General features: G+C 42.3%; 1 protein-coding gene across 5 annotated transcripts in view; it reads left to right on the top strand.

The window, feature by feature from the left end:
* The window catches only part of GPNMB (glycoprotein nmb), a 28693-nt gene extending 7396 nt beyond the window's left edge, over positions 1-21297 (top strand). For 2 of the 5 annotated variants that reach the window (XM_045388918.2, XM_005549990.4), the window contains 8 exons: positions 2849-3022; positions 5932-6090; positions 6406-6726; positions 12473-12571; positions 13840-13942; positions 15897-16105; positions 19747-19840; positions 20252-21297. In XM_045388918.2, the coding sequence (XP_045244853.2) occupies positions 2849-3022; positions 5932-6090; positions 6406-6726; positions 12473-12571; positions 13840-13942; positions 15897-16105; positions 19747-19840; positions 20252-20411 (1319 nt within the window). In that variant the 3' untranslated portion in view covers positions 20412-21297. Of the gene's footprint in view, positions 1-2848; positions 3023-5931; positions 6091-6405; positions 6727-12472; positions 12572-13839; positions 13943-15896; positions 16106-19746; positions 19841-20240 lie in introns of all 5 variants that reach the window. The other 3 variants (XM_015447638.3, XM_065542206.1, XM_074035357.1) reach the window with 3 other exon arrangements.
* Positions 21298-26140: the final 4843 nt, after the last annotated feature.

The following is a 26140-nucleotide window of genomic DNA, read 5'->3' as shown; positions in this document are numbered from 1 at the left end:
CGGTGAGTGTGTGGTCCTACCCAGCGCCTTCATCAACATCAACGTCAGCCAGCTCTCCCCTGCTTGGAGCCCTCTTCAAAAGCCACATCGCCACCCCCTGCTTTTCCTTAGTGTCCAGTTGATTGGACAGAGAATACCTTGTTGAGTCTCAGATTTTGCTTTTATTATTTGGAACTCTTGGCTATTCAAAGAATAGCCAATTTGACAGATGTTTGCTGATCAGTCTAATTTCGGCCGACAAGGATTTCTTAAGCAAATGCTGTGTGCTGGCACAAATGCTAAAATGTGTATATTTTGGTTTTGCTTTGCTCTTAGTGAAAGAAATAAGCTCCCTGTCCATGTTAAAGAGGACCAAAGGCGCAAATACATCAAGGGAAATTATCTTATCAGAATGGTACATGCTCAAAAAACAGAGCTAATGACCAGGCGCCATGGCTCACGCCTGTAATTCCAGCACTTTGAGAGGCCGAGGCAGGCGGATCACCTGAGGTCAGGAGTTCAAGACTATTCTGGCTAACATGGTGAAACCCCATCTCTACTAAAAATATAAAAATTAGCCGGGCATGGTGGCAGGTGCCTGTAATGACAGCTACTCGGGAGGCTGAGGCAGGAAAATTGCTTAACTCTGGGAGGCGAAGGTTGCAGTGAGCCGAGATTGCACCACTGCACTCCAGCCTGAGTGACAGAGCAAGACTCCGTCTCAAAAAACAAAACAAAAAAAACGGAGCTAATTATTGAGATTCTTCAGTCAGTAACAAGTCTTTTTAATAACGAATTTATGATTTTGTTATTTAGAACTTTTATTAAGCTGTCAATATATTCATTTTTATTAATTTTTTATCTTCCTGTAGGGAAAACATTCAATTCTGTATGGAAAATATTTTATATTTAACATGAATTAAGCATTTAATATTTTGTAACATTTTTTTCTCTTCTTTTTTTGAAACAACTTTTTTTTTTTGAGATGGAGTTTCACTCTGTCACCCAGGCTGGAGTGCAATGGTGCGATCTCGGTTCACTGCAATCTTTGCCTCCTGGGTTCAAATGATTCTCCTGCCTCAGCCTCCCAAGTAGCTGGGATTAAAGGCACCCAACACCATGTTCAGCTAATTTTTGTATTTTTTGTGGATACAGGGTTTCACTATGTTGGCCAGGCTGGTCTCAAACATTTGACTTTGTGATCCACCTGCCTTGGTCTCCCAAAGTGCTGGGATTACAGGCGTGAGCCACCGCGCCCAGCCAGTGTTTGTCTTTCTATGCCTGGCTTATTTCACTTAACATCATGACCTCCAGTTCCATTAATGTTGCTGAAAATGATGGGATTTAATTCTTTTTATGACTAATATTCCATTGTGTATATATACCACATTTTCTTTATCCATTTATCTATTGATGGATACTTCATTTGGTTCCATATCTTGACTATTGTGAATAGCACTGCAACATAGGAGTATATACATCTCTTTGATAGATTGATTTCCTTTCTTTTGGATATATTCCCAGCTGCCTCATATGGTAGCTCTATTTTTAGTTTTTTGAGGAACCACCATACTGTTTTCCATAGTGGTTGTACTAATTTACATTCCCACCAGCAATGATATACTGTTGGTGATCTGTATTACCTTTTTTGAGAAATGTCTATTCAGATCTTTCACCCATTTTTTGATTTTTTTTTATTGATACATGATAATCATACACATTTCTGGGATACATGCAATATTTTGATACATGCATACAATTTATGGTGATCAAATCAGGGTGATTAGGATATCCATCACCTCAAACATTTATCATTTCTTTGTGTTAAGAACATTCCAAATCTTTCTCTTTGTTTATTTATTTTTTGAGATGGAGTTTCACTCTGTTACCCAGGCTAGAGTGCAGTGGCGCAATCTCAGCTCACTGCAACCTCCGCCTCCGGGGTTCAAGCAATTCTCCTGCCTCGGCATCCCGAGTAGCTGGGATTATAGGCGCACGCAACACGCCTGGCTAATTTTTGTATTTTTAGTAGAGACAGGGTTTCACATGCTGGCCAGGCTGATCTCGAACTCCTGACCTCAACTGATCCGCCCACCTCGGCCTCTCAAAATGCTGGGATTACAGGTGTGAGCCACTGCACCCAGCCCAAATCTTTCTTCTAGCTGTTTTGAAACATACAACAAATTGTTGTTAACTATAGTCACCTAGATTCAACAATTTTAGCACTTTGTCATATCTGCTTCTCTCCATATATCTATAGCCATATGTAGATATAAGGATAGCTATATATATATATATATATATATATATATATATATATATATCCACATCTAGAGAGAGAAAGAGGGATTTTTAAAATCATTTAAAGCATCAAAAATAGCCAAATATAATATGCAAACCTTGATTGGGGTGATAATGGTGTCAGGGCTGTGTAGGAAAATGTTCTTATTCTTAGACATGTGTGCTGGAGTCTTTACGAATAAACAGTCATGATGTCAAGTGTGTCCGGAAAAATACTACAGATAGAGTGTGTCAAAATAAAAAGATAAACTATCTCTCAGTTTGATTTGAATAGGATTATGATTTGAAAACCCAATAGGAAGAAAAATACATTAAATGATATCTCTACATTGGACTTTCTTGAATAATTGCTTTGTATAAAACTTTCATTGAAATATAACAAATTCAGAAAAGTGCACAAGTCATAAGCACACTATTGGATGAATTCTACATATTAAGTGTTTAGTTGTCTAACTACTTTTAAACTAGTTATGAAAAAAATATGAAAAAGTGTTTAATTCAGTGACGCATGCACATTGGGTTTTCTGAGCCCAGATAACACTCATAGCTGGTTTCTTTCTCTGTTTAGAGGCTGGTTTATCTGCTGATCCATATGTTTACAACTGGACAGCGTGGTCAGAGGACAGTGATGGGGAAAATGGCACCGGCCAAAGCCATCATAACGTCTTCCCCGATGGGAAACCTTTTCCTCACCACCCCGGATGGAGAAGATGGAATTTCGTCTACGTCTTCCACACACTTGGTTGGCTTTTACAAACCCCTAAGCCTCTTCTTTACCTTTCCTTAAAATTTCAACCTTCTCTTTTCTTACTCTATAATTGGGAATGATAACACAGAGAGTTAATAGCAGTCACCCTGCTAACTTTCCTTAGCATGGGTGAACGGTGAGAGAGAAAAATGAAATCCTGGTTAACCTTGCCAAATCTCCAGGACACTGAAGAGTTAAAAAGAGAGAAAAACTAAAATATTAAGCTCTTTTTCAAAAAAACAAAATCACTTATTTTTTTTTTACCTAAAACCATAACAAGAAAAAATACTAACACTTATTTATTTGAATGGCACATGGAGGCTGGGCATATGGTTTACACCTGTAATCCCAGCACCTTGGAAGGCCGAGGCGGGTGGATCACCTGAGGTCAGGAGTTCAAGACCAGCCTGGCCAACATGGTGAAGCCTTGTCCCCACTAAAAATACAAAAATTAGCCAGGTGTGGTGGTGTGCACCTGTAATCCCAGCTACTCAGGAGGTTGAGGCAGGAGAATCATTTGAACCCAGGGTGTAGAGGTTGCAGTGAGAGGAGATTGAGCCATTGCACTCCAGCCCGGGCGACAGAGTGAGACTCCATCTCAAAAAAAAAACAAAAAACCAGAATGGCACATGGATGAGCATTCATTGATTTATTCTTCTGTTTTTTTATGTTATCTAGAGAATTTTTAAGATTTAAAGAAGCATGTGCTATTTATTTGTAGGAAATCCTCAGAAAAGATACAAATAAAAAATAAAAATTATCCGTAATTAACACCAGAGATTATCATTGTTAATTATTATGGTGTTTTCTTTGCTAGTATTTATTAAGTTCATTATTAAGATCACATACACATTTTTGCTTACTATCATGAGCATTTAATGATATGATTTTTAAATGTTTATACATTGTTTTAATGGCTGCACAATATTTCATTGTGTAGAAATAAAATAACTACTGTTCCGCTTTGACCTAGCCCATTCTGTGTTTTTTTAAATTACAAATGGTATTCATTTTGCTTTATTATTGGGGAAATGATTACTTTAGAAGAAGCAAACTTAGTTTATTATTAATTAGGCTGCTAAATTCTTAGTTTAAAATGTCACTAGGTGCCACCTGGCACTGCATATTGGAAAACTGCTACCAATTGAGCAGCCTCCAGATTTCTAAATGTTTCATCTTTCATCACAGATTAGAGAGTGCTCCTCTTCCTTCAATTAACTTATTTACAAATCAGGACAAAATAGTAACAATACATACCCATTGAGCAGAGTAAAGCTATGTCAAATATTATGCTCATCTATATAAACCAATTGCCTTAAAACTGACTTATTTTTCACTGCCATTATGACCCCATTAGCCAACTCCCCAAACATTTCTTTGACTTGTCCCTCTCATGACAGAATTCTGACAGTTTGCATGGAGTCACTTATGCTTACTAACACTCCCAGACTCTTTAGCCTAGTAAACATTCCAATAACTTACCAGATCAACTGTCTGTATTTACAATCAACCTTCAGCCTAGAACTTGCTCTGTTGGTCTAACAAGACTGCCTTGAATTGCTGTCTTCCACTGAGGTCTCAGAGTTAACTGATTTTCTCCCTCAACTAAGTATGGTCTCACCTCTCAGAGCTGAAACTAACATTTGCTTCATGAATAACGCCTGAGAGACACCCCTTCCCCTTATAACTTCTGAGGGAGCTACCCCTGCATCTCAGAGTGAAGGAGGATTCCAAATCACACATCCCTTGAGAGACCAGTATGTTTTTCTCCCACGTTTGACGGTGTGATAAATGGGGTCTTGAAACAACCCGGTCTCGAAAGCATTCAGGGTAAGATACCCAGTCAGTGACAGGTCTAAACCAGGCCCCCTGGCAGGATTAGAAAAGTTCTTGATTTGGGAATTATAGTAAGAGGAGTTACAGAGTTTTAAAATGTGTTTAAATGTCCTTGAGCCCTGAAGGAGAGGAATTACTTCCACCTGTTAGCTAGCAGCAGGCAGGGTTGGAGAAAGAAAAGGAATGACTCAGGGGTGTTCTGGGAAAGTGGCTGTGGAACCGCTCTATTCTGTTTTATGTCTGCCATCCTCTATTTCATCACTTACTGGATTTTGATTTTTATGTTTTTGAGACAGAGTTTCGCTCTGTCGCCAGGCTGGAGTGCAGTGGCATGATGTTGGCTCACTGCAATCTCCGCCTCCAGGTTCAAGCCATTCGGCTGCCTCAGCCTCCCGAGTAGCTCGGATTATAGGCTTGTACCACCACAGCCGGCTAATTTTTTTTGTATTTTAGTAGAGACAGGGTTTCACCATGTTGGCCAGGATGGGCTCCATCTCCTGACCTCAGGTGATCTGCCTGCCTCGGCCTCCCAAAGTGCTGAGATTAGAGGCATGAGCCACCGCGCCCAGCTACTTGCTGTATTTTTATATACAAATACTATTAGGAGATGGAGGATTCCAGTCCCCTTTTAAAAATCTGCTTAATAATATAGCGGAAATAGTAACAAAAATAAAGTAGGTTATTAGATAAATAATTTTTTTAACTCTTCTGGACACCTCATCATTATATTAAATGTATTTTCTGTGGGGAAAACATGTATTTCAAGTGCCAAATACTTAACATGAAAAGCATTTATTTGTAAACTAAGGGCTAACTGTATTATGCCACTAAACAGCTTTCTTTATTTTAACCAACTATATACAATTACATGTGTATAACTGTGGGTTTGTTTCGTAAGATTTTACATTAAAATGAGCACCATCTCCCTTTCTGAAGCAGACCATAGGCCTATCCTATTTTCCCTCCTCAGAGCAATCTATAAATGGTGGTAGCTAGTCTTTAAGGAACAGCTTCCTATAATGATGATTTAATGCAACCAATAACTAAAAATTTCCATCCTCCCAAAGGTCAGTATTTCCAGAAATTGGGACGATGTTCAGTGAGAGTTTCTGTGAACACAGCCAATGTGACACTTGGGCCTCAACTCATGGAAGTGACTGTCTATAGAAGACATGGACGGGCATATGTTCCCATCGCACAAGTGAAAGATGTGTACGTGGTAACAGGTGAGTGGTGTGAACTCTGAGGATGAGGCACTTCATTCTGTTGACGTCAATGGGTTCAAAAAGAGTCAAGGCCAAGTGTTCGGGGTTAGGTTACGATTCATCTGGGCCCCTACCTAAGCTTGTATATTTAATTAGTTGTAGTTCATCTGTTTTCCAGAATAGCTTAGGAAACCCCAGAAAACTTGCATGTGAAAAGGAAAATAATGCTAGATTATCCCTCATTTTAATATTTTAACCTAAAAGCATCGTCGAAGTCCTCCACTTACAATCAAGCAGTCATGCATTCTTTCTTTCTTTGGGGGATATATATTTTAGATCAGATTCCTGTATTTGTGACTATGTCCCAGAAGAATGATCGAAATTCATCCGATGAAACCTTCCTCAAAGATCTCCCCATTACGTTTGATGTCCTGATTCATGATCCTAGCCACTTCCTCAATTATTCTACCATTAACTACAAGTGGAGCTTTGGGGATAATACTGGCCTGTTTGTTTCCATCAATCATACTGTGAATCACACATACGTGCTCAATGGAACCTTCAGCCTTAACCTCACTGTGAAAGCTGCAGCACCAGGACCTTGTCCGCCACCACCACCACCACCACCCAGACCTCCAAAACCCACCCCTTCTTTAGGTAAGGTTTCGCAGTGATCTTTGAGGGGGGCTCCTTACTGGCTAACAAAATATTCACGTAGGTCATATTATTAAATCCCTCCTTAAGGGGATATTGTAAGGACTCTGCGGTGATTCCATTTTGTACCTGTTGATTTTTTAAAGCAAATTTATCACCATTTTACACCTATAGAACACAGAAGAAGGGAGAATATTTAAAGTCACTTTGCAAATAGAATTCAGTGACTTGTAGAAAGCTCTTTGACCTTCCTCATTTGCACTGGCCCCTGCTATGTGTACACACTCTGCCCTCTTCTAACCTGTCATATTTTTGTTTATCTGCCATTTTTTATGGCTATGAGAAGGCACACTGACACCTTATAAATGATCAGGCCATTTCTATGTTCCTTCCTCTCGCCTGCTAATTTCTTTCCCTACCCTGCCCACACCCACCCAGTGTCCATGAAGACACAGCTGTACTTGAAAGCAATTTCCAAATGGTCCAAGAAAGAATGCAGCTTGAGAGTATTTCTGGGTTAGCCAGCTGCAGTGACTCCTGACATTAAAATTGTGCTGCATCGTATGTTTATTGCGGCACTATTCACAATAGCAAAGACTTGGAATGAACCCAAATGTCCATCAATGATAGACTGGATTAAGAAAATGTGGCACATATACACCATGGAATACTATGCAGCCATAAAAAAGGATGAGTTCATGTCTTTTGTAGGGACGTGGATGAAACTGGAAACCATCACTCTGAGCAAACTGTCACAAGGACAGAAAACCAAACTCCACGTGTTCTCACTCACAGGGGGGAATTGAATAATGAGAACACTTGGACACAGGGCAGGGAACATCACACACCAAGGCCTGTGGGGGGTGAGGGGAGGGGGCAGGATGGCATTAAGAGATATACCTAATGTAAATGACGAGTTAATGGGTGCAGCACACCAACATGGCACATGTATACATATGTAACAAACCTGCACGTTATGCACATATACCGTAGAGCTTAAAGTATAGAAAAAAAAGATTAAAATAAATAAAAATAAAATTGTGCTGCATATAAGACATGAGTAATTCAATACCACCCTGTATTAAAAGTCTGGGGACATTCAAGAAGTCCTTAAGAGTCCACTTTGGGTAGCACTGGCTTCTATCTGATTCCCCACGCTACCCCATGCCATCACCACCCTTTCCCTACTGGGCCAGTTGCACTCAGCACCCCAGGATCCAGGGGATAGCAATAGGCTGACATCCTCTCACTGGTCGCAAGAGGGCGCCATGGACCAAGCCCACAACGGTCCATCATGACATCTGGGGCTTCTTGTTTTTATAAAATCCTGTTTGTTATATATTATAAAGTTTTACAATAAGATGTTAGTAATAAAATGAGAGCTTGTTAAATCAAGCATATCTAAGTCAAGACAACACAAGTTATCACTGATTTTGATTATCTCAAAAATGTTTTAAATTACAAAATTCATGCATGTTCCTTAGTAAAAAGTAAAACAATATAAATGTCTAGAGTAAAAAGCAAAAGTCCCCACTCATACTCTCCTCCCAAGAGTTAACCCCTGTTAATAATTGGGAGGATTTCTTTCCAGATCTTTGTCTATGCATTTATAAACATATACTATATATACACATAAGGTTTGTTGTTTTGCTTGTGTAAACGGGTTCATTTACACAAGAGGGCTATTCATATTGTTTTACAATTTGCTTTTTTTCTAATTTAACAAACATTATAGACATCTTTTCATTGTTAATACATGTAAATCTATCTCACTTTATCCAGTGACTGCATAGTGTTCCATAGAATGTATCTACTACCATTTATCTCACCATTCTCTCTTTTTTTTTTTTTTTTTTTTTTTTGAGACAGGGTCTTGCTCTAACACCCAGGCTAGAGTGCAGTGGCACAATCTCAGCTTACTGCAACCTCCGCCTCCTGGACTCAAGTGATCCTCCTGCCTCAGCCTCCTGAGTGGCTGGGACTACAGGCATGCACAACCATGGCCAGCTAATTTTTTTGTTTTTTAGTAGAGATGGGGTTTTGCCATGTTGCTCAGGCTGGTCTCCAATTCCTGAGCACAGGTGATCCACCCACCCCAGCCTTCCAAACTGGTGGGATTATAGGCGTGAGGCACCATGCCCAGCCCACCATTCTTTTATTGATGGATGATTAGATTATTCCTAATTCCAACTACAACTATAACTGTATTGAACAACTTTAAACATATAGCTTCATTCTAGTAATCCTTTAGAGGAAGCAATTTCTTTATCTACAAGTATTAATGATCTTCTTTATAAAAAAGAGAACCAGGTATAAAATTCAAAATAAATTACAGATGCCTTTAATATTTAAGTTCCAGAATGGTAAAAGACTTAATGTTAGGTTGTTTAATGGTAGCCTACTTTGAATTTCATTTTTATTAAACTAGCTTGTTTTTCTTATAAACTATATCATAGCATGTGTTAAAAATATATTTGAAGCCAATGAAAAGTTATTTAAAATTTCTGTTATAATTTATCCCTAGGTGAGACCATAAGATATAAATTAGCAGGCCATGCGCAGTGGCTCACATCTGTAATCCCAGCACTTCCGGAGGCCGAGGCAGGTGGATCACCTGAGGTTAGGAGTTCAAGACCAGCCTGGTCAACATGGTGAAACCCCGTCTCCACTGAAAATATAAAAATTAGCTGAGCATGGTGGAGAGTGTTTGTAATCCCAGCTACTTGGGAGGCTGAGGCAGAAGAATTGCTTGAACCTGGGAGGTGGAGGTTGCAGTGAATCGAGATCGCACCATTGCACTCCAGCCTGGGCGACAAGAGAGAAACTGTGTCTCAAAAAAAATAAAATAAAATAGGATAAACTAGTAACCCCTACAAGTTAGTTAAGTTTTATTGCAAAGGAAAGCTGCCTGGCTTTATCTAAAGATGTTAGATCAATCATAATCAACCCCAAAATGCCTTAAACCAGCATCTCTCTTAGGGAGAGCGAGAAGGGACGTTTCTAAAAGGGTTCTCTTCCACGTAGCATTTCCAGCTCTACGGGCCATGTTAAAGGGCTTGGATGACTAACTATTATATTATTGTTTGGCCAAAAAAATAGGTTCTCTCTGCTTTGGTAAGTGGCTTCATAATAATGCACAGCCAAAAATAGAAATTAAATGCAAATGCAGGAGTGAGGCAGAAGCAAGTCGAAGAGGTGACTCAGGTAGATGGGTTTAAATCCGAAGGCAGATGTGTGTGTGCTATTTTTAAGTCACAGAATTCTCTTCCCTTAGCTAACAGTGCTATTACTCGTTTTTCAGACTTGTGAACAAATCTGAAAAAATAAAAAAACCTTTTGTAAGACCGATGCTAATTACTGTAACACTCTCTCTTTATATAAAATAATATTATATCATAGAGAACTTTCCCAGAGAATCAAGAGCTCTCACACCATTCTCTGGGCAACAGGGACATCAATACTGAATTAAGGATGAAGCTGACCTTCTTTCTCTTCTGTGTTTTAAGGTGTGCGTTTCTCTCCATTAGCCCTTGAATCATACCTTGACTTTATAGACACAATGTTTGCAAAGCTCCATGTGCTTTTTTATTTTTTTTGAGACGGAGTCTTGCTCTGTTGCCCAGGCTGGAGTGCAGTGGTGCAATCTTGGCTCACTGCAACCTCTGCCTTCCGGGTTCAAGCAATTCTCCTGCTTCAGCCTCCCCAGTAGGCAGGACTACAGGCATGCGAACCACCATGCCCAACTAATATTTCTTTATTTTTAATGGAGACTAGGTTCCACCATGTTGCCCAGGTTGGTCTCGAACTCCTGACCTCAAGTGATCCGCCTACCTCAGCCCCCCAAAGTGCTGGGATTACAGGTGTGAGCCACCATGCCCGGCCTCCATATGCATTTTAAAAGCATTCTATCTAAGGTAGAATCATTGACTTTTATTATTTGGTCATTTTTTAAGAAAATAAGTTTTATTTCATTTTTAGCACTAAAGTATATGCAGAGCAAGAGAAGTTTCATTTTAAAATATGGCAGGGTCATGATTCCGTGCTCTAACTTGACAACTAAATTCTGCCTGTCAAGAACTTCAAAATAAGAAATTGTATGGTTTTCTGGAGAAGAGCTACTGAACTCGAATGCCCTGTACAAACAATCCTATTGCTATAGAGTAGATCATTTGAATCTCAGGACAGACAGAATGACTGTTTTGTCATTTCCAGAGGACCAATGTGAAACTCAAGGGACATTCCCAAGAGGCTGCCACAGCCCTTCCTGCTGGTAAACCACTGCATTCAGTCTAACAGTGTCCAGGCCTTTCTGGGCTTTACCTGAGCAGCATTTCTCAAAATGTGTGCCACGCAGCATTCATTTCTGGACCTGTTCTGAGAACTGCTCTGAGAAACCTGCTCTGGGCACAGGAAAATCACAGGGATGTTTACCCGCTGACGGTTCTGAGATGCCCTGGAGAAATCTCCCAGCTGGCTTCACTCACATGTCACTCAGTTAGAAATGCAGCTCTTATGAGGCTTTGACGTCCTTCCCCAAGACTGAGTCCGCTTCACATATCTTTTGAAATTAAGAAGAAGATTGTATTTTCAGTATCGTTATTTTCTTTCTAGACTTTCTTTTTTTTTTTGAGATGGAGTCTCACTCTGTGGCCCAGGCTGGAGTTCAGTGGCGTAATCTTGGCTCACTGCAAGTTCTGCCTCCCGGGTTCACGCCATTCTGCCTCAGCCTCCCTAGAGTAGCTGGGACTACAGGCGCCCGCCACCGTGCCCGCCACCGTGCCCACCACCATGCCCGGCTAATTTTTTTGTATTTTTAGTAGAGACGGGGTTTCACTGCGTTAGCCAGGATGGTCTCAATCTCCTAACCTTGTGGTCCGCCCACTTCAGCCTCCCAAAGTGCTGAGATTACAGGCGTGAGCCACCACACCTGGCCTCTTTCTAGACTTTTTATCTTGCTGAAGGAGCAGCGAGGTCTTAATTAGAGCCTGTTAAATTGTAATTAATAGGGCATTAGATTCTTTGCTCTAATTATATTCAAGGCTTATTTTTCAAAAATGTCTTATATTCCCTCCTTTCCTTCCTCACATCTCTGCTCATCACAGTAAGACTTTTAGAATTTAGCTTTGGAGCTGTGAGACATCCAAACAGGGAAAGAATGATCTTTTCCCATATTACTGGAAGAAAGAAACTGTGATTTATTAAGTACTCCCTCTGCAGCAGTGATGAGCAGCAGGTTTTATATACTTTATGTCATTTAAGTTTCATAGTTCAGCCCCCAGAGGACAGCAAGTATTGTTCTTATTTTACAGATGAGCGAATAGAGACAAAAAGATTAAATGATGTGCCTGTGGTCTCAAACAGCTAAAAACAAGGGAAACTGGAATTTGAGCCCAGAATACCTGCTTCCAAAATTAAAATATAACTTCATCTATTATGGCCAGGTTTATTTCTTCATGACCATTGTATCACACATTTTAATACAGTTTCAACCTTTTATTTGCTTCTTGTGTTCACACAAAATGTGAGATTATGCTTCCTTACATAATTTAGCAATTATAATACCTTATAGCTCTCACATCTGTGTAAATTATGACACATTTAGTTGAAATTTCTATAGCAATTTCATAGTATAGCATTCTTGATATTTTTCTAAAAAGCAAATGGCAAATGTTTTGATTTTTTATTATATCATGTGTATCTTTTACATTCGTAGCAACTACTCTAAAATCTTGTTATTCAAACACCCCAGGACCTGCTGGTGACAACCCCCTGGGGCTGAGTGAGATTCCTGATGAAAACTGCCAGATTAACAGATATGGTCACTTTCAGGCCACCATCACAATTGTAGGTAAGGCTGGAGATGAAGACCGGTGAGGAGGGATGCTAGACTCCACCTAGGGTCACCCGCTCTCTTTGCTAACTCTGAAGGGGTGGAGGTAGGTGGTAAGGGCACCCCTCTGCTTGTCTAAGATGACACCACACATGCAAGAGCAAAGACCCTACTCATTTCTAGATTCCCACCTGCCTCCCTGGCCTTCCTTCCACATCCTGGTGGAAACAAGCCTACGGTGAAGGCCACATGCTAATGAGCCTGCCCTGGGCCTGTATTCCACCTCTGCAGCCCAGCCATCTGAATGGGGTACATAGGGTAAAGGAAGGCTAGCATCGAGTTCCCACAACTTCCCCTGTCTTCCCCTAGTTAATTTTCACAAAGTCACACTTGTATGTGAAAAGGGGAAAGAGCAGGCCACCACACATGACTGTGCATTTGGGCACAGCCCTAAGGCATACAACAGAGAAGACCGAGGGGAACTGAAGCCCAACCTGTGCTCACCGATTCTGGGAGTGAAGATGGAGGTGGAAGCCCAAGCAGTATCCCTTGAGTCCAAGCCACTTGAGAAGCTGGCCAAGGCCTGAGCCTGGGGCTGCGTCTACCCAGGATTACCTTTTCCTGAAACACCTTCCAAGATGGAGTGCTACTTTCTGATGCACACACAGGCTCTAGAAACAAAAATCTAGGTTGGACTGAAAAACAGTTCAGTTTGACTGAAAATGCTGCATGGATATGTATCCTAAGCTACGGGGGTAGATTGCCAGATCTGATATGTTTCTGTATGGCAAGAAGGCTGTCTTCCTTTTTTAATTTTTTTCACTTTCTGATGTATTAAGAGCTGTACCTTAGTCCATTCAGGCTTCTATAACACAATTCCATAGACTGGGTGGCTTATAAACCAACAGCAGGAATTTATTTCTCGTAGTCCTAGAGGCTGGGAAGTCCGAGTTCAAGGTCCAGCACATTCGATGTCTGGTGAGGGCCCACTTCCTGGTTCATAGATGGCAGATGGCAGTCTTCTTGCTGTGTCCTCATGTAGTGGAAGAGGCAAAAGGGCTCTCTGGGGTCACTTCCATAAGGGTATTAATCCCACACATGAAGCCTTCACCCTCATGACCTAACCACCTCCCAAAGGCCCCAGCTCCTAATGCTATCACCTTGGGGGTTTCAACATATGAATTTCTGGGGGACACAAACATTCAATCTATACCAGAATGATTGTTTGGCTTTGTCTGATTTCTGTTGTATTTTGATGTGTTTTTCTCTGGGGGTTATTTTGTTAGAGGGAATCTTAGAGGTTAACATCATCCAGACGACAGACGTCCTGATGCTGGTGCCAGGGCCTGACAGCTCCCTAATAGACTTTGTTGTGACCTGCCAAGGGAGGTGAGTATATTATCTCCGACAGAGGCATGGGTCAAGTGAGGACCTCAAGTCTGAACAAAGGCATTGACCACCAGTTACCTCTTTTAAGTTGATTTGAATTCCTATTTACTGGTAACCTTAGACAGGAAGGGCCCTAGGAGGTGCTATCAAGCACACATGTGTTTTGCTACAGTTGAGCAATTGAGAAACCTTTAATAATTAAGCTGAATAATAATTATGATAACTGTTTGAACACTTAACTGAATTCTTAACACCTTATACCTGTTCTCATATTGAATCCTCACAACAATCCTATGAGCCTCCCCATTTTACAGATGAGGCAACTGAGGCCCCCAGTGGTCACAAAACTTGCCTACCGATGGAATGCTGGTAGCCAACAGAGTGCAGCTCACAGGAGAGCTCTTAAGCTTCCAGGAAGCTGCCTACACTAACATTAATAGCAACGCCTGATAATCCTCTCTTTAGAATTTACAAAGCTCTTTCCAACGCATTATATAATTTGGTTTCCTATGATTTGGTCATGACTATATGTAATAAAGTAAATATAAATGAACGAATATATAAATGCTATATTGACTAAATATACATTAACAAATCATTTGCATATAATATATAAATTACTTGATTAAAATATATATGTGTGTAAATACATAAATTAATCAGGAGAATGAGGTGGTATGAAGATGTGGCCTTATTTGGTAGAAAAGAAGAGTTGAGAAGCTCTCCACCTTGGGGAGAGGACCAGAATGAGGGTAAGGGTGGCAGAAAATAGAGTGAAAGCTGACCCAGGGAGTAAAGCTGCTGCGAGAGGCCCGGCTGGTGAGAAGAGGGAACTGTCCCCATCCCAGACCCCGCCCCATGAGCCCAGCATCAGAGCCTGGTCTCTCCATCCAAGAAGGCTGCCATGAGATAGTGGTCAGGACAGCAATGGCAGGTAGCCTAGCATCAAGGACAGATGAGTCAAACCTTTTCTGTTCAAGTCCCAGCTCCACCCCTGGCTGCTTGTATGACCTGGACTCGTTAATCTCTCTCCCTGAGATGGTTTGTCATCTGTTAAACTGGGGTAATGTTACTTTCTTCAAAAAGCTATTGAGAGAGGCCGGGCGCGGTGGCTCACGCCTGTAATTTCAGCACTTTGGGAGGCCGAGGTGGTGGATCACCTGAGGTCAGGAGTTCGAGACCAGTCTGGCCAACATGGTGAAACTCCGTCTCTACTAAAAATACAAAAATTAGCCAGGAGTGGTGGTAGGTGCCTGTAACCCCAGCTACTCGGCAGGCTGAAGCAGGAGAATGTCTTGAACCCGGGAGACGGAGGTTGCAGTGCGCTGAGATCATGCCATTGCACTCCAGCCTGGGCAACAAGAGCAAAACTCTGTCTCAAAAAAAAAAAAAAAAAAGCTATTGAGAGGAATAAGCAAGATCATGTCATATATCTAAAACTCACTCAGAACAAAGGTCTCTGAGGAAAGATAAATAAATAAATAAAACTCAGTACCCAGCACATAATAAGTCCTGCAAAAACAACTGCTGCTGTTGCTGTTATACTTCCACAGGAACCTAGGCAGGGCCAACTATGGCATTTAATAATATGTCTGCCTAACACCCAAGCTATCTGCATCTTCGAACATTCTAGGGATTTAGAAGGAATGTAAAAGGAGTGAGCTGGGCTTCACGTGGTTTCCATCAGCCCCTTCCCCTGGGGAGATCATTTTTTTTCTCCTCCACCCCAGGGCCTCATTTTCCTGAGGACGCAGAGAAAGGCATAGCGCAGCACACGGGCTTGCTTAAGAGCAAATCATAAGACTAACAATTTGGCATCTTATAGTTTGAGTAACAATGAGGTGGAATTCAATTTCATAGAAATGTAATGACTTTCCCTTTGTAAAATGGATCTGACCTTCCTCTCTCCCCTTCTCTGTGCCCTGTGTGCCCTCGCCCACCTCCCCTGTCGCAGCATTCCCACGGAGGTCTGTACCATCATTTCCGACCCCACCTGCGAGATCACCCAGAACGCAGTCTGCAGCCCTGTGGATGTGGATGAGATGTGTCTGCTGACTGTGAGACGAGCCTTCAATGGGTCTGGGACGTACTGTGTGAACCTCACCCTGGGGGATGATACAAGCCTGGCTCTCACGAGCACCCTGATTTCTGTTCCTGACAGAGGTGAGGTCTGTTTTATGGCCATATGAGCATTTCCTACTGCAGGTAAAGTAGGTATCCCATACTGAAGCTATTTAGGTCTTTGTTGTCAATGTTTAATTTTATTTCAGTATAAAATTCATTGAACTCTTATTAATAAGGATCTGAGGACTGGCATTACAATCCAACAGCAAATCTACTTAGGGAAGTGATGAGACATCCGGTGAAATAGTGGTCAAAGAAAAGCCTTTTGATGAAGAAAAATCAGCTGTGATCATGGACCAGTAACAATGGGATATGATCACTGCACACTTGAATAGATTTGTATTTCAAGGAGAAAGTGTAAAGGCCAATATCAAAAAATAGCAATGTTCTCCAATGAAGCAACAACAAAGGAGAGGCTGATATCACATTTTCATGAAAATCCACCTGAGCAAAGATATGAAGCCTGGAAGAGAAATGAGACACAAGCTGTTCTCCTCAGTCCCTTCTAACTTACCATGCATCCTCTCTCTCCCTTCCCAAACTCCACTGAGCATTACAGGACACGGTAACAAACCAGCTTATTATTCCTCACATCTTCACCAGAAAAACTACTCTTTTCCCTCTGAATGCTTGGAAAGGTACAATGTTAACAAAGAAGACAAAGGAATTTCATTTAGAAATTTGCATTTACTGGTGGCATCCAGCTTCCCCCAACCTCCAAATTAGAGCTCTACCCTAATGGCCCTCACTAACTGTCACAGATAATCAACTTTGTTGTAAGATATTACTTGTGGCTTAGAAGAAGTGCTACGTGGTAGGACGAAAGGGAAAGATTAAGTTGTGTAGATATTGCAGCAGCAGTCCCCTGCCTTTCTGACACCAGGGACCTGTTTTGTGGAAGACTGTTTTTCCGTGGAACGGGGATGGTGGGGGATGGCTTCGGGATGAAACCGTTCCACCTCAGATCATCAGGCATTAGTTAGAGTCTCATAAGGAGCACGCAACCTAGCTGTCTCGCATGTGCAGTTCACGATAGGGTTTGCACTCCTATGAGAATATAATGCCGCCGCTGAGCTGACAGGAGGCAGAGCTTGGGCGGTAATGCTCAGTCGTTGGCTGCTCACCTCCTGCTGTGCGGCCCAGTTGCTAACAGGCTGAGGACCCGTACAGGTACTGGCCCGCGATCTGGGGGTGGGGGACCCCTGCATTAAAGCACTTACTTCACTCCTTAATTTGAGTATTGTCAGGTACAATCTAATAGCTCATTCACTTTGAACTTGAAGCCTATCTCATAAGGTAATATGTTCTTAAACATATATTTCCAGCCACAAAAACACACAAACAAACAAAAACATATGTTTCTGGTCGGGCGCGGTGGCTCACGCCTGTAATCCCAGCACTTTGGGAGGCCAAGGTGGGCAGATCACTTGAGGTCAGGAGTTCCAGACCAGCCTGGCCAACATAGTGAGACCCCATCTCTACTAAAAATACAAAAATTAGCCAGACATGGTGGCAGGCGCCTGTAGTCCCAGCCACTCAGGAGGCTGAGGTAGGAGAATCATTTGAACCCAGGAGGCAGAGGTTGCAGTGAGCTGAGATGAAGACACTGCACTCCAGCCTGACCAACAGACTGAGACTCCATCTCAAACAAATAACCAAACATAACAAAAAAATGTAAAACAAAATTTCCTCATTAATAATATAAAAGGCAGTTTTAGGCCGGGCGCGGTGGCTCATGCCTGTAATCCCAGCACTTTGGGAGGCCGAGGCGGGCAGATCACAAGGTCAGGAGATCGAGACCACGGTGAAACCCCGTCTCTACTAAAAATACAAAAAAAATTAGCCGGGCGCGGTGGCGGGCGCCTGTAGTCTCAGCTACTCGGGAGGCTGAGGCAGGAGAATGGCGTAAACCCGGGAGGCGGAGCTTGCAGTGAGCCGAGATCGTGCCACTGCACTCCAGCTTGGGGGACAGAGCGAGACTCCGTCAAAAAAATAAAAATAAAAAAAATAATAATAATATAAAAGGCAGTTTTAATCCCATTAAAAGAAGAGCTTTAATCCCATTAAAAGAAAATAATCATACGTCTAATTATTTGTGTGAGGGCTTGTTGTTGGTGATATCCAAGGTGCAGATTTAAAAGCAAAACCAACAGTGCAAGGGTGCCCTGCTTTCTGCCTGGGGGGCGGGGGGTGGATCAGGGCCTGGTTGGGGAGCCGGGGTGGGTGGGGACTAGAGAAGGGAACTGAAACCTCTGCATCCAAGTGGCCATGGACTTTAAAGTCACCATCAGAAGCTGCTGATGTTATTCCTCCAGTGTTGCCACAGCTCAAAGGTTGGTTAGAATTACCTTTCGAGTCTTAATTCATTCTATTAAGCTTCCTCTGCATTGGCAAACCACTGATCTCTTCTGTGAATTAGATGTTTAGACATTTGCTTTCCTTTAATTCTTCTTGTAGTGAGTGATAACTTTAGGTGGGACCTGAGTCATTTTCAAAAGCCAAATAAAGCAAGCTCAAAATGCCAGGCACATTCCTGTAGTCCCAGCTAGTCAGGAGGCTAGGGTGGGAGGATCCCTTGAGCCCAGAAGTCCAGCCTGGGCAGCACGGCAAAACCCCATCTGAAAGAACGAGAGAGAGAGAGCGAGAGAGCGAGCGAGCGAAAGAGAAAATGAGAGCTCAGAAGGAAAGTTTTTAATTCAGTGGGGATTGTAGCTTAATAGCTTGGGTTTCAAAGGCAGAATTTCAGAAATAGATCATTCTTCAAAGGCAAACCTATAGACTTTTAGCTGAAGTGACTTTTATATATCAATTCAATGGATGTTCATGAAGCACCTGTAATTCTTTCAACAAATATCCTTGAGCATCTACTCCATGCTCAGCACAGTTCTAGGCAGAAGATACAGTTCTGGACAGAGTAGAAACCAAGACAAAGAAGCCCCGGCTTCTGTGCACAGTGACAGCTGTTACAAGGAAAACTGTAAAGGTGGTGATTTTTTTTTTTTTTTTTTTTTTTTTTTTTTAAGCAGGGTCTTGCTCTGTCACCCAGGCTGGAGTGCAATAGGACAATCATGGCTCACTGCAGCCTTGACCTCCCGGGTTCAAGCAATCCTCCCACTTCTGCCTCCTGAGTAGCTGGCACCACAGGCATGCGCCACCATGCTAGGCTAATTTTTTAATTTTTTGTAGAGATGGGGTCTCACTATGTCGCCTCTGCCTCCCCAAGTGCTGGTATTACAGGCATGAGCCGGGGGGAGGACACTCCTGTAAGGGGGCATGGAGGTCTGAAAGAGCAAGGGGAGTATGGCCAACTTTCAGGATTTTTAGCACAGCTGGAAGGTAGGTGGTGAGAGAGGAAGCTGGAGGCACGACCACCTGATCACGGGAGCCCCTCCCTATGGTGACGCTGCTGGATCAGCCAAGACCTGAGCAGGTGTCTCCAGGACGTGACATCTCTCCACAGGGCCCTTACCACAGTGTTCCAGACATGCTGACTCATTCTGTAAATAGAAGATAAGCTGACCCAAAGACTATGTATTATTTAATAGAAAAGATTACTGAAAGCCCAGAGGGAGCCATATATCTTCTGTGACAGCTCCCTTCCTCATTTATTTAATGGCATTATAAGCGTCATGTCCTCTAGGTGGAAGACATAACTAATATGCTCTTGCTTCTGTTTTAAGACCCAGCCTCCTCTTTAAGGATGGCAAATACTGCCCTGATCTCCGTTGGTTGCTTGGCCATATTTGTCACTGTGATCTCCCTCTTGGTGTACAAGTAAGTTTTTGGTTCCTATGCTTTATATCACTATAGTGTATGGTCAAAAGTGAATATATCCTGTGTAAATGCGCCATTTCCCCCTTTTTTGTTTTTAAACATTTTGTGTGGGCCAAACTGGCCTGTTAATCTTGCTGTGGTTTGTTTTTAATCCTAAAAATGCTACCAGATCTCAGTAACTTTACAAAATTATGTCAGCTTAATTTTAACATGATAATCTCAAATTATAGTGAGCAGGCACATTTCTTGCATGAAGAAGAGTAAGTAAATGTACTTTCATAAGATACCAGTGTCTTGCAAACATGTTAAGTGGAATGAATCCTTTTATACCTGGCATGAAAAAGATTGTAGAAAGTAATATATTTCAACTGAAGATCTTCTAAAAATAACTAACCAATAGATTGTTTTCAGAAAACACAAGAAATACAAACCAATAGAAAACAGTCCTGCAAATGTGGTCGGAAGCAAAGGTCTGAGTGCCTTTCTCAACCGTGCAAAAGCCGTGTTCTTCCCGGGAAACCAGGAAAAGGATCCGCTACTCAAAAACCAAGAATTTAAAGGAGTTTCTTAAATTTCGACCTTGTTTCTGAAGCTCACTTTTCAGTGCCATTGATGTGAGATGTGCCAGAGTGGCTATTAACCATTTTTTCCTAAAGATTATTGTAAAATAGATATTGTGGTTTGGGGAAGTTGAATTTTTTTATAGGTTAAATGTCATTTTAGAGTTGGGGAGAGGGATTATACTGCAGGCAGTTTCAGCCATGTTGTGAAACTGATAAAAGCAACTTAGCAAGGCTTCCTTTCATTATTTTTTATGTTTCACTTATAAAGTCTTAGGTAACTAGTAGGATAGAAACACTGTGTCCCAAGAGTAAGGAGAGAAGCTACTATCGATTAGAGCCTAACCCAGGTTAACTGCAAGAAGAGGAGGGATACTTTCAGCTTTCCATGTAACTATATGCATAAAACCGATGTAGTCCAGTTTCTAAGATCATGTTCCAAGTTAACTGAATCCCATTTCAAAACACACTTAGGAGCTCCTGATGGAACAACAACAGGCCCAAACCTCTGGTATGATGTGCACACTTGTTAGACTCAGAAAAAATACTACTCTCATAGATGGGTGGGAGTATTTTGGTGACAACTTGCTTTGCTCAGCTGAGTTAAGGAATGATATTCATTTATTCATTTATTCCATGGACATTTAGTTAGTGCTTTTTATATACCAGGCATGATGCTGAGTGACACTCTTGTGTATATTTCCAAATTTTTGTACAGTCGGTACACATATTTGAAATCATATATTATGACTTTCCAAAGGATGAGGTCCCTGGTTTTTCATGGCAACTTGATCAGTAAGGATTTCACCTCTGTTTGTAACTAAAACTATCTACTATCTGTTAGACATGACATTCTTTTTCTCTCCTTCCTGAAAAATAAAGTGTGGGAAGAGACAAGACTTTGGTATTGTAATTATTTTTCTGATTCATCATTTGCTTTTCAATTACACTTACAGTTGTTTCTTTTTTATAGATGAGGGTCTCCCTATATTGTCCAAGCTGGTCTCAGACTCCTGGCCTCAAAGGATCCTCCTGCCTCAGCATCCCAAAGCACTGGGATTACAGTAGTGAGCCACTGTACCCAGCCTCAATTTCATTTATAGTTTTTGACAAGTAAAAAGTTGTTTAACAATGTCTCATAGAACATTGATAATCTCATAAATATTTTTTACCTAAATACATGTATATATATAGGGCTGAGCACAGTGGCTCACGCTTTTAATCACACTTTGGGAGGCTGAGGCAGGCAGATTGCTTAAGCTCAGCAGTTTGAGACCAGCCTAGGCAACATAATGAAACCCCGTCCCTACAAAAATTATTAAAATTAGCAGGGCCTGATGGTACATGCTTGTAGTCCCAGCTGCTCAGGAGGTTGAGGTGGAAGGATCACTTGAGGAGGTCAAGGCTGCAGTGAGCCAGGATGGTGCCACTGCACTCCAGCCTAGGAAGCAGAGTCAGATTATGTCTCAAAAAAAAAAAAGATATATATATATGTGTGTGTGTGTATATATATATATCTTTCACATATCTATATATATACACAATCACATCATATGTGAAACTTCAAATAAAAGTTTAATGTGTAAATGTATGTAATCAGATCAATCTAAAATAAGAGATTTTCTATAAGCAATTGTCCTGGACTCTTTGAGTAATCAGTATCATATTAAAAATAAAGGCAGGGGGTGGAATTCTAGGTCACAGTTTAGTAAACTTTTTCCATAATGGGCTGGGTACTAAATCTCTTAGGCTTTATGGGCCATACAGTCTCAGTCACAACTACTCAACTCTCTCATTGTAGCGTGAAAACAACCGTAGACATTACGTAAATAAAAGAGCCTGGCTGTGTTCCAGCAAAAATGTATTTACAAAAACAGGTGGTGGGCCAGATTTGGCCCATGGGACATAGTTTGCCTGTTTTACACTAATAGAGACAAAATAGACATAGCAACCAAATGCAATTTGAGAATCTACATTGGATCCTAGCTTGAGGAAAAAACAGCCATGAAAGATATTCGTGGGACAACTGGGGAAACTTGAGTACACACTGGATACCAGATAATATTATAGAATTGTTAATTTTCTTAAGGAATGGTAAAGGTATTGTGGGGATTAACATTTAGTCTAGGTTCTTCATTTCCTGCATGACCTAGAGGCCAAAAAAATACAGCTATTTGTTCTAAAATTGCTTCCAAAGAGTGTAAAATTTGCAGAACAAGAATTGAGATTTCTCTCCATTTACATGTTGACTATAGCGCCATGGTTCTCAACCAGGGGTGATTTTGCCCCCTAGAGGACATTTGGCAATGTTTGGAGACATCTGTGGCCTCCCGTGGTTAGAGGCCAGTAATGTTGCCCAATATCCTACAATCTACAAGACAACCACCACAACAAAGAATTATCTGGCCCATGGAGAGTGCGGTGGATCCTGCCTGTAATCCCAGCACTTTGGGAGGCCGAGGAAGGTGGATCACCGCAGCTTAGAAGTTTGAGAACAGCCTCGTCAACACAGCAAAAACCCCGTCTCTACTAAAAATACAAAAATTAGCCAGGTGTGGTGGCGCGCGCCAGTAATCCCAGCTACTCAGGAGGCTAAGGCATGAGAATCGCTTGAACACAGGAGGCAGAGGTTGCAGTGAGCTGAGATAGCACCACTGCATTCCAGCCTGGGAGACAGAAGGAGACTCCATCTCAGAAAAAAACAAACAAACAAACAATTATCTGGCCCTGAATGTAGAACCACCCTGCTTTGGAGTGACTACCGAAGCTCTGGGCATGGACATGAAGACAGAAGACTTTATTTGAATCCAGTCCTGCCAGTGAAGTCTGAGTAACTCTGGGCAAGTTGTTTGCCCCTTCCTGAGCCTCTCCTTTCTCAGTCTCCTCATCTGTAAAGTGGGTATGTATGCCTCCTTGGCTACTTCACAGGGCTGCGGCACATCCATCTGCCCGAATGAGTGGGCATGGGAGCACCCTGCTTATGACATCGTGGTATGTACTCCATGTGAGGCCTGAGGACGGAAGCAGTGTGGAGAGGCTGTATCATCTTTATAATGATCAGGAGGCCAAGACATAAGTACCTAAGGCAGAAAAGTAATTTCAAACTGCAGCAGAATCACCTGAAGTTTGGTTAACACACACATTGCTGGGCCCACACCCAGAGCTTTGAATTCACTTTTCTGGGCTGAGGCCCCTTAAGGCTTTCTAACAAGTTTCCAGATAATCCTGCTACTACTGGGTGGAAGGAACTAACTTTGAGAAATTCAGTCTTGATATCCGTTCTTCCCTTCCCTTATCAACAGGGGGTAGCAGAGAGCAGCAAATAGACAGTCATTCGGCGAGGAAGCAGGTCAAAATCCTCATCAAACCTCCATCAGTTTCAATCTAACAAGTGGCAGAAGAGAGGGCTGAAATAGTGAATTATTTAGATTTATATTATCCCTATGACCCCAGCAACAAGTCATTTAACTTGTGCTGAATCACAATTTGTGAAACGGGGGAAACAACCTAAAAGATAGTGGGATGACTTGATTAATGTTTGTTGAGAGTTAGAACTTCCAAAGAAAATTGAAATGTGTAGGTAATAAATTATTCTGGGAATTTCTTATTCTTGGGACTTTTTCTAAATGTCTGCATTTTAAACACTTCTGACTCATTTATAAACATTGGTTGCCCTCATTGAATTTTCAATTGTTTAATAGTTTAGAGGGCAATACGTTCAATGCATTCATTACATCCAGAATGTATAGCAACTTCAAACCCAAGTGACGGTGTAAGGGCAGATGAGAAGACTGTCATCCAGGGGTGATGGCGACCACATTCTGATGGGGCTTTTGGTGGGGGAAAATCCTTTAAGGTTTTTTTAAAGAATGGTTCCAAAGCTGTCGGAATAGTTACATTAAAAAGAGTTCAGGGTCGGGCGCGGTAGCTCATCACGCCTGTAATCCCAGCACTTTGGGAGGCTGAGGCGGGCGGATCACGAGGTCAGGAGATCGAGACCATCCTGGCTAACACGGTGAAACCCCGTCTCCACTAAAAATACAAAAAACTAGCCGGGCGAGGTAGCGGGCGCCTGTAGTCCCAGCTATTCTGGAGGCTGAGGCAGGAGAATGGCGTGAACACGGGAGGTGGAGTTTGCAGTGAGCCGAGATTGCACCACTGCACTTCAGCCTGGGTGACAGAGCGAGACTCCGTCTCAAAAAAAAAAAAAAAAAAAAAAAAATCGGAGTTCAGGCTGGGCGCCATGGCTCACGCTTGTAATCCCAGAACTTTAGGAGGCCAAGGCAGGTGGATCACCTGAGGTCAGGAGTTGGAGACCAGCCTGGCCAACATGGTGAAACCCTATCTCTACTGAAAATACAAAAACTAGCCAAGTGTGGTGGCAGGTGCCTGTCACCCCAGCTACTCGGGAGGCTAAGACAGGAGAATCACTTGAACCCAGGAGGAGGTTGCAGTGAGCTTACAGTGCACCATTGCACTCCAGCCTGGGTAACAGAGTGAGGCCCTGTCTCAAAAAAAAAAAAAAAAAAAAAAGTGTTGGAATTACAGGCGTGAGCCACGGCATCCAGCCTGAATATTTCATATATTGGTAGATACTCAGGTTGTTTGTAATTTTTTCTATTTTGACAATGTACCACAGTAATGCATTTTACATTGTGACCCAAAATAAATGAATACACATATAGCCAAAACTACAATTTTTAATGAGGTAATACCCCTACTGCAAATTATATACTCTGTGATGTGTTCTGCTCTGTTCTATTTTATTAGAAAAAAATGCACTCGACCGGGCACGGTGGCTCACGCCTGTAATCCCAGCACTTTGGGAGGCCGAGGCGGGTAGATCACCTCAGGTCGGGAGTTCGAGAGCAGCCTGACCAACATGGAGAAACCCCGCCTCTACTAAAAATACAAAATTAGCTGGGCGTGGTGGCACATGCCTATAATCCCAGCTACCAGGGAGGCTGAGGCAGGAGAATTGCTTGAACCTGGGAGGCGGAGGTAGCGGTGAGCCGAGATCGTGCCATTGCACCCCAGCCTGAGCAACAAGAGTGAAACTCTGTCTCAAAAAAAAAAAAAAAAAAAAAACAGAGCTCATCTCCCAGGAATCACCCCTTGCAGACTGATTTCAATCATTCAACTATCATTTCCTGGGCACCAGTATGTCCCAGGCTCTGGTCTAGGAGAGGACTCAATAGTGACAAGAGAGACAAGGACTCTGTTCTCATGGAGCTTGGATTCCAGACTAATGTAACACGTCACTGCACAAGTGTCACTGCAGGGAGAGTGGTAAACTCTGACCCAGAGGCCCCCATCTTGGTCAACTCCACTGGCCTCAGCTTAATCCTCAGGGACGGTTCCTCTGCTGCTTAGAACTGAACAGCCGGCCGGGCGCGGTGGCTCACGCCTGTAATCCCAGCACTTTGGGAGGCCGAGGCGGGCGGATCACAAGGTCAGGAGATCGAGACCACGGTGAAACCCCGTCTCTACTAAAAATACAAAAAATTAGCCGGGCGCGGTTGTGGGCGCCTGTAGTCCCAGCTACTCGGGAGGCTGAGGCAGGAGAATGGCGTGAACCCGGGAGGCGGAGCTTGCAGTGAGCCGAGATCGCGCCACTGCACTCCAGCCTGGGCTGGGCGACAGAGCGAGACTCCGTCTCAAAAAAAAAAAAAAAAAAAAAAAGAACTGAACAGCCATTCCTATTGTCCTTGAAATTCTGGAATAAATTTTCTTTGGAGCT

Source organism: Macaca fascicularis, chromosome 3 (assembly GCF_037993035.2).
Source record: "Macaca fascicularis isolate 582-1 chromosome 3, T2T-MFA8v1.1".
NCBI lineage: Eukaryota > Metazoa > Chordata > Mammalia > Primates > Cercopithecidae > Macaca > Macaca fascicularis.
This window is presented reverse-complemented; position numbering and strand designations above follow the sequence as displayed.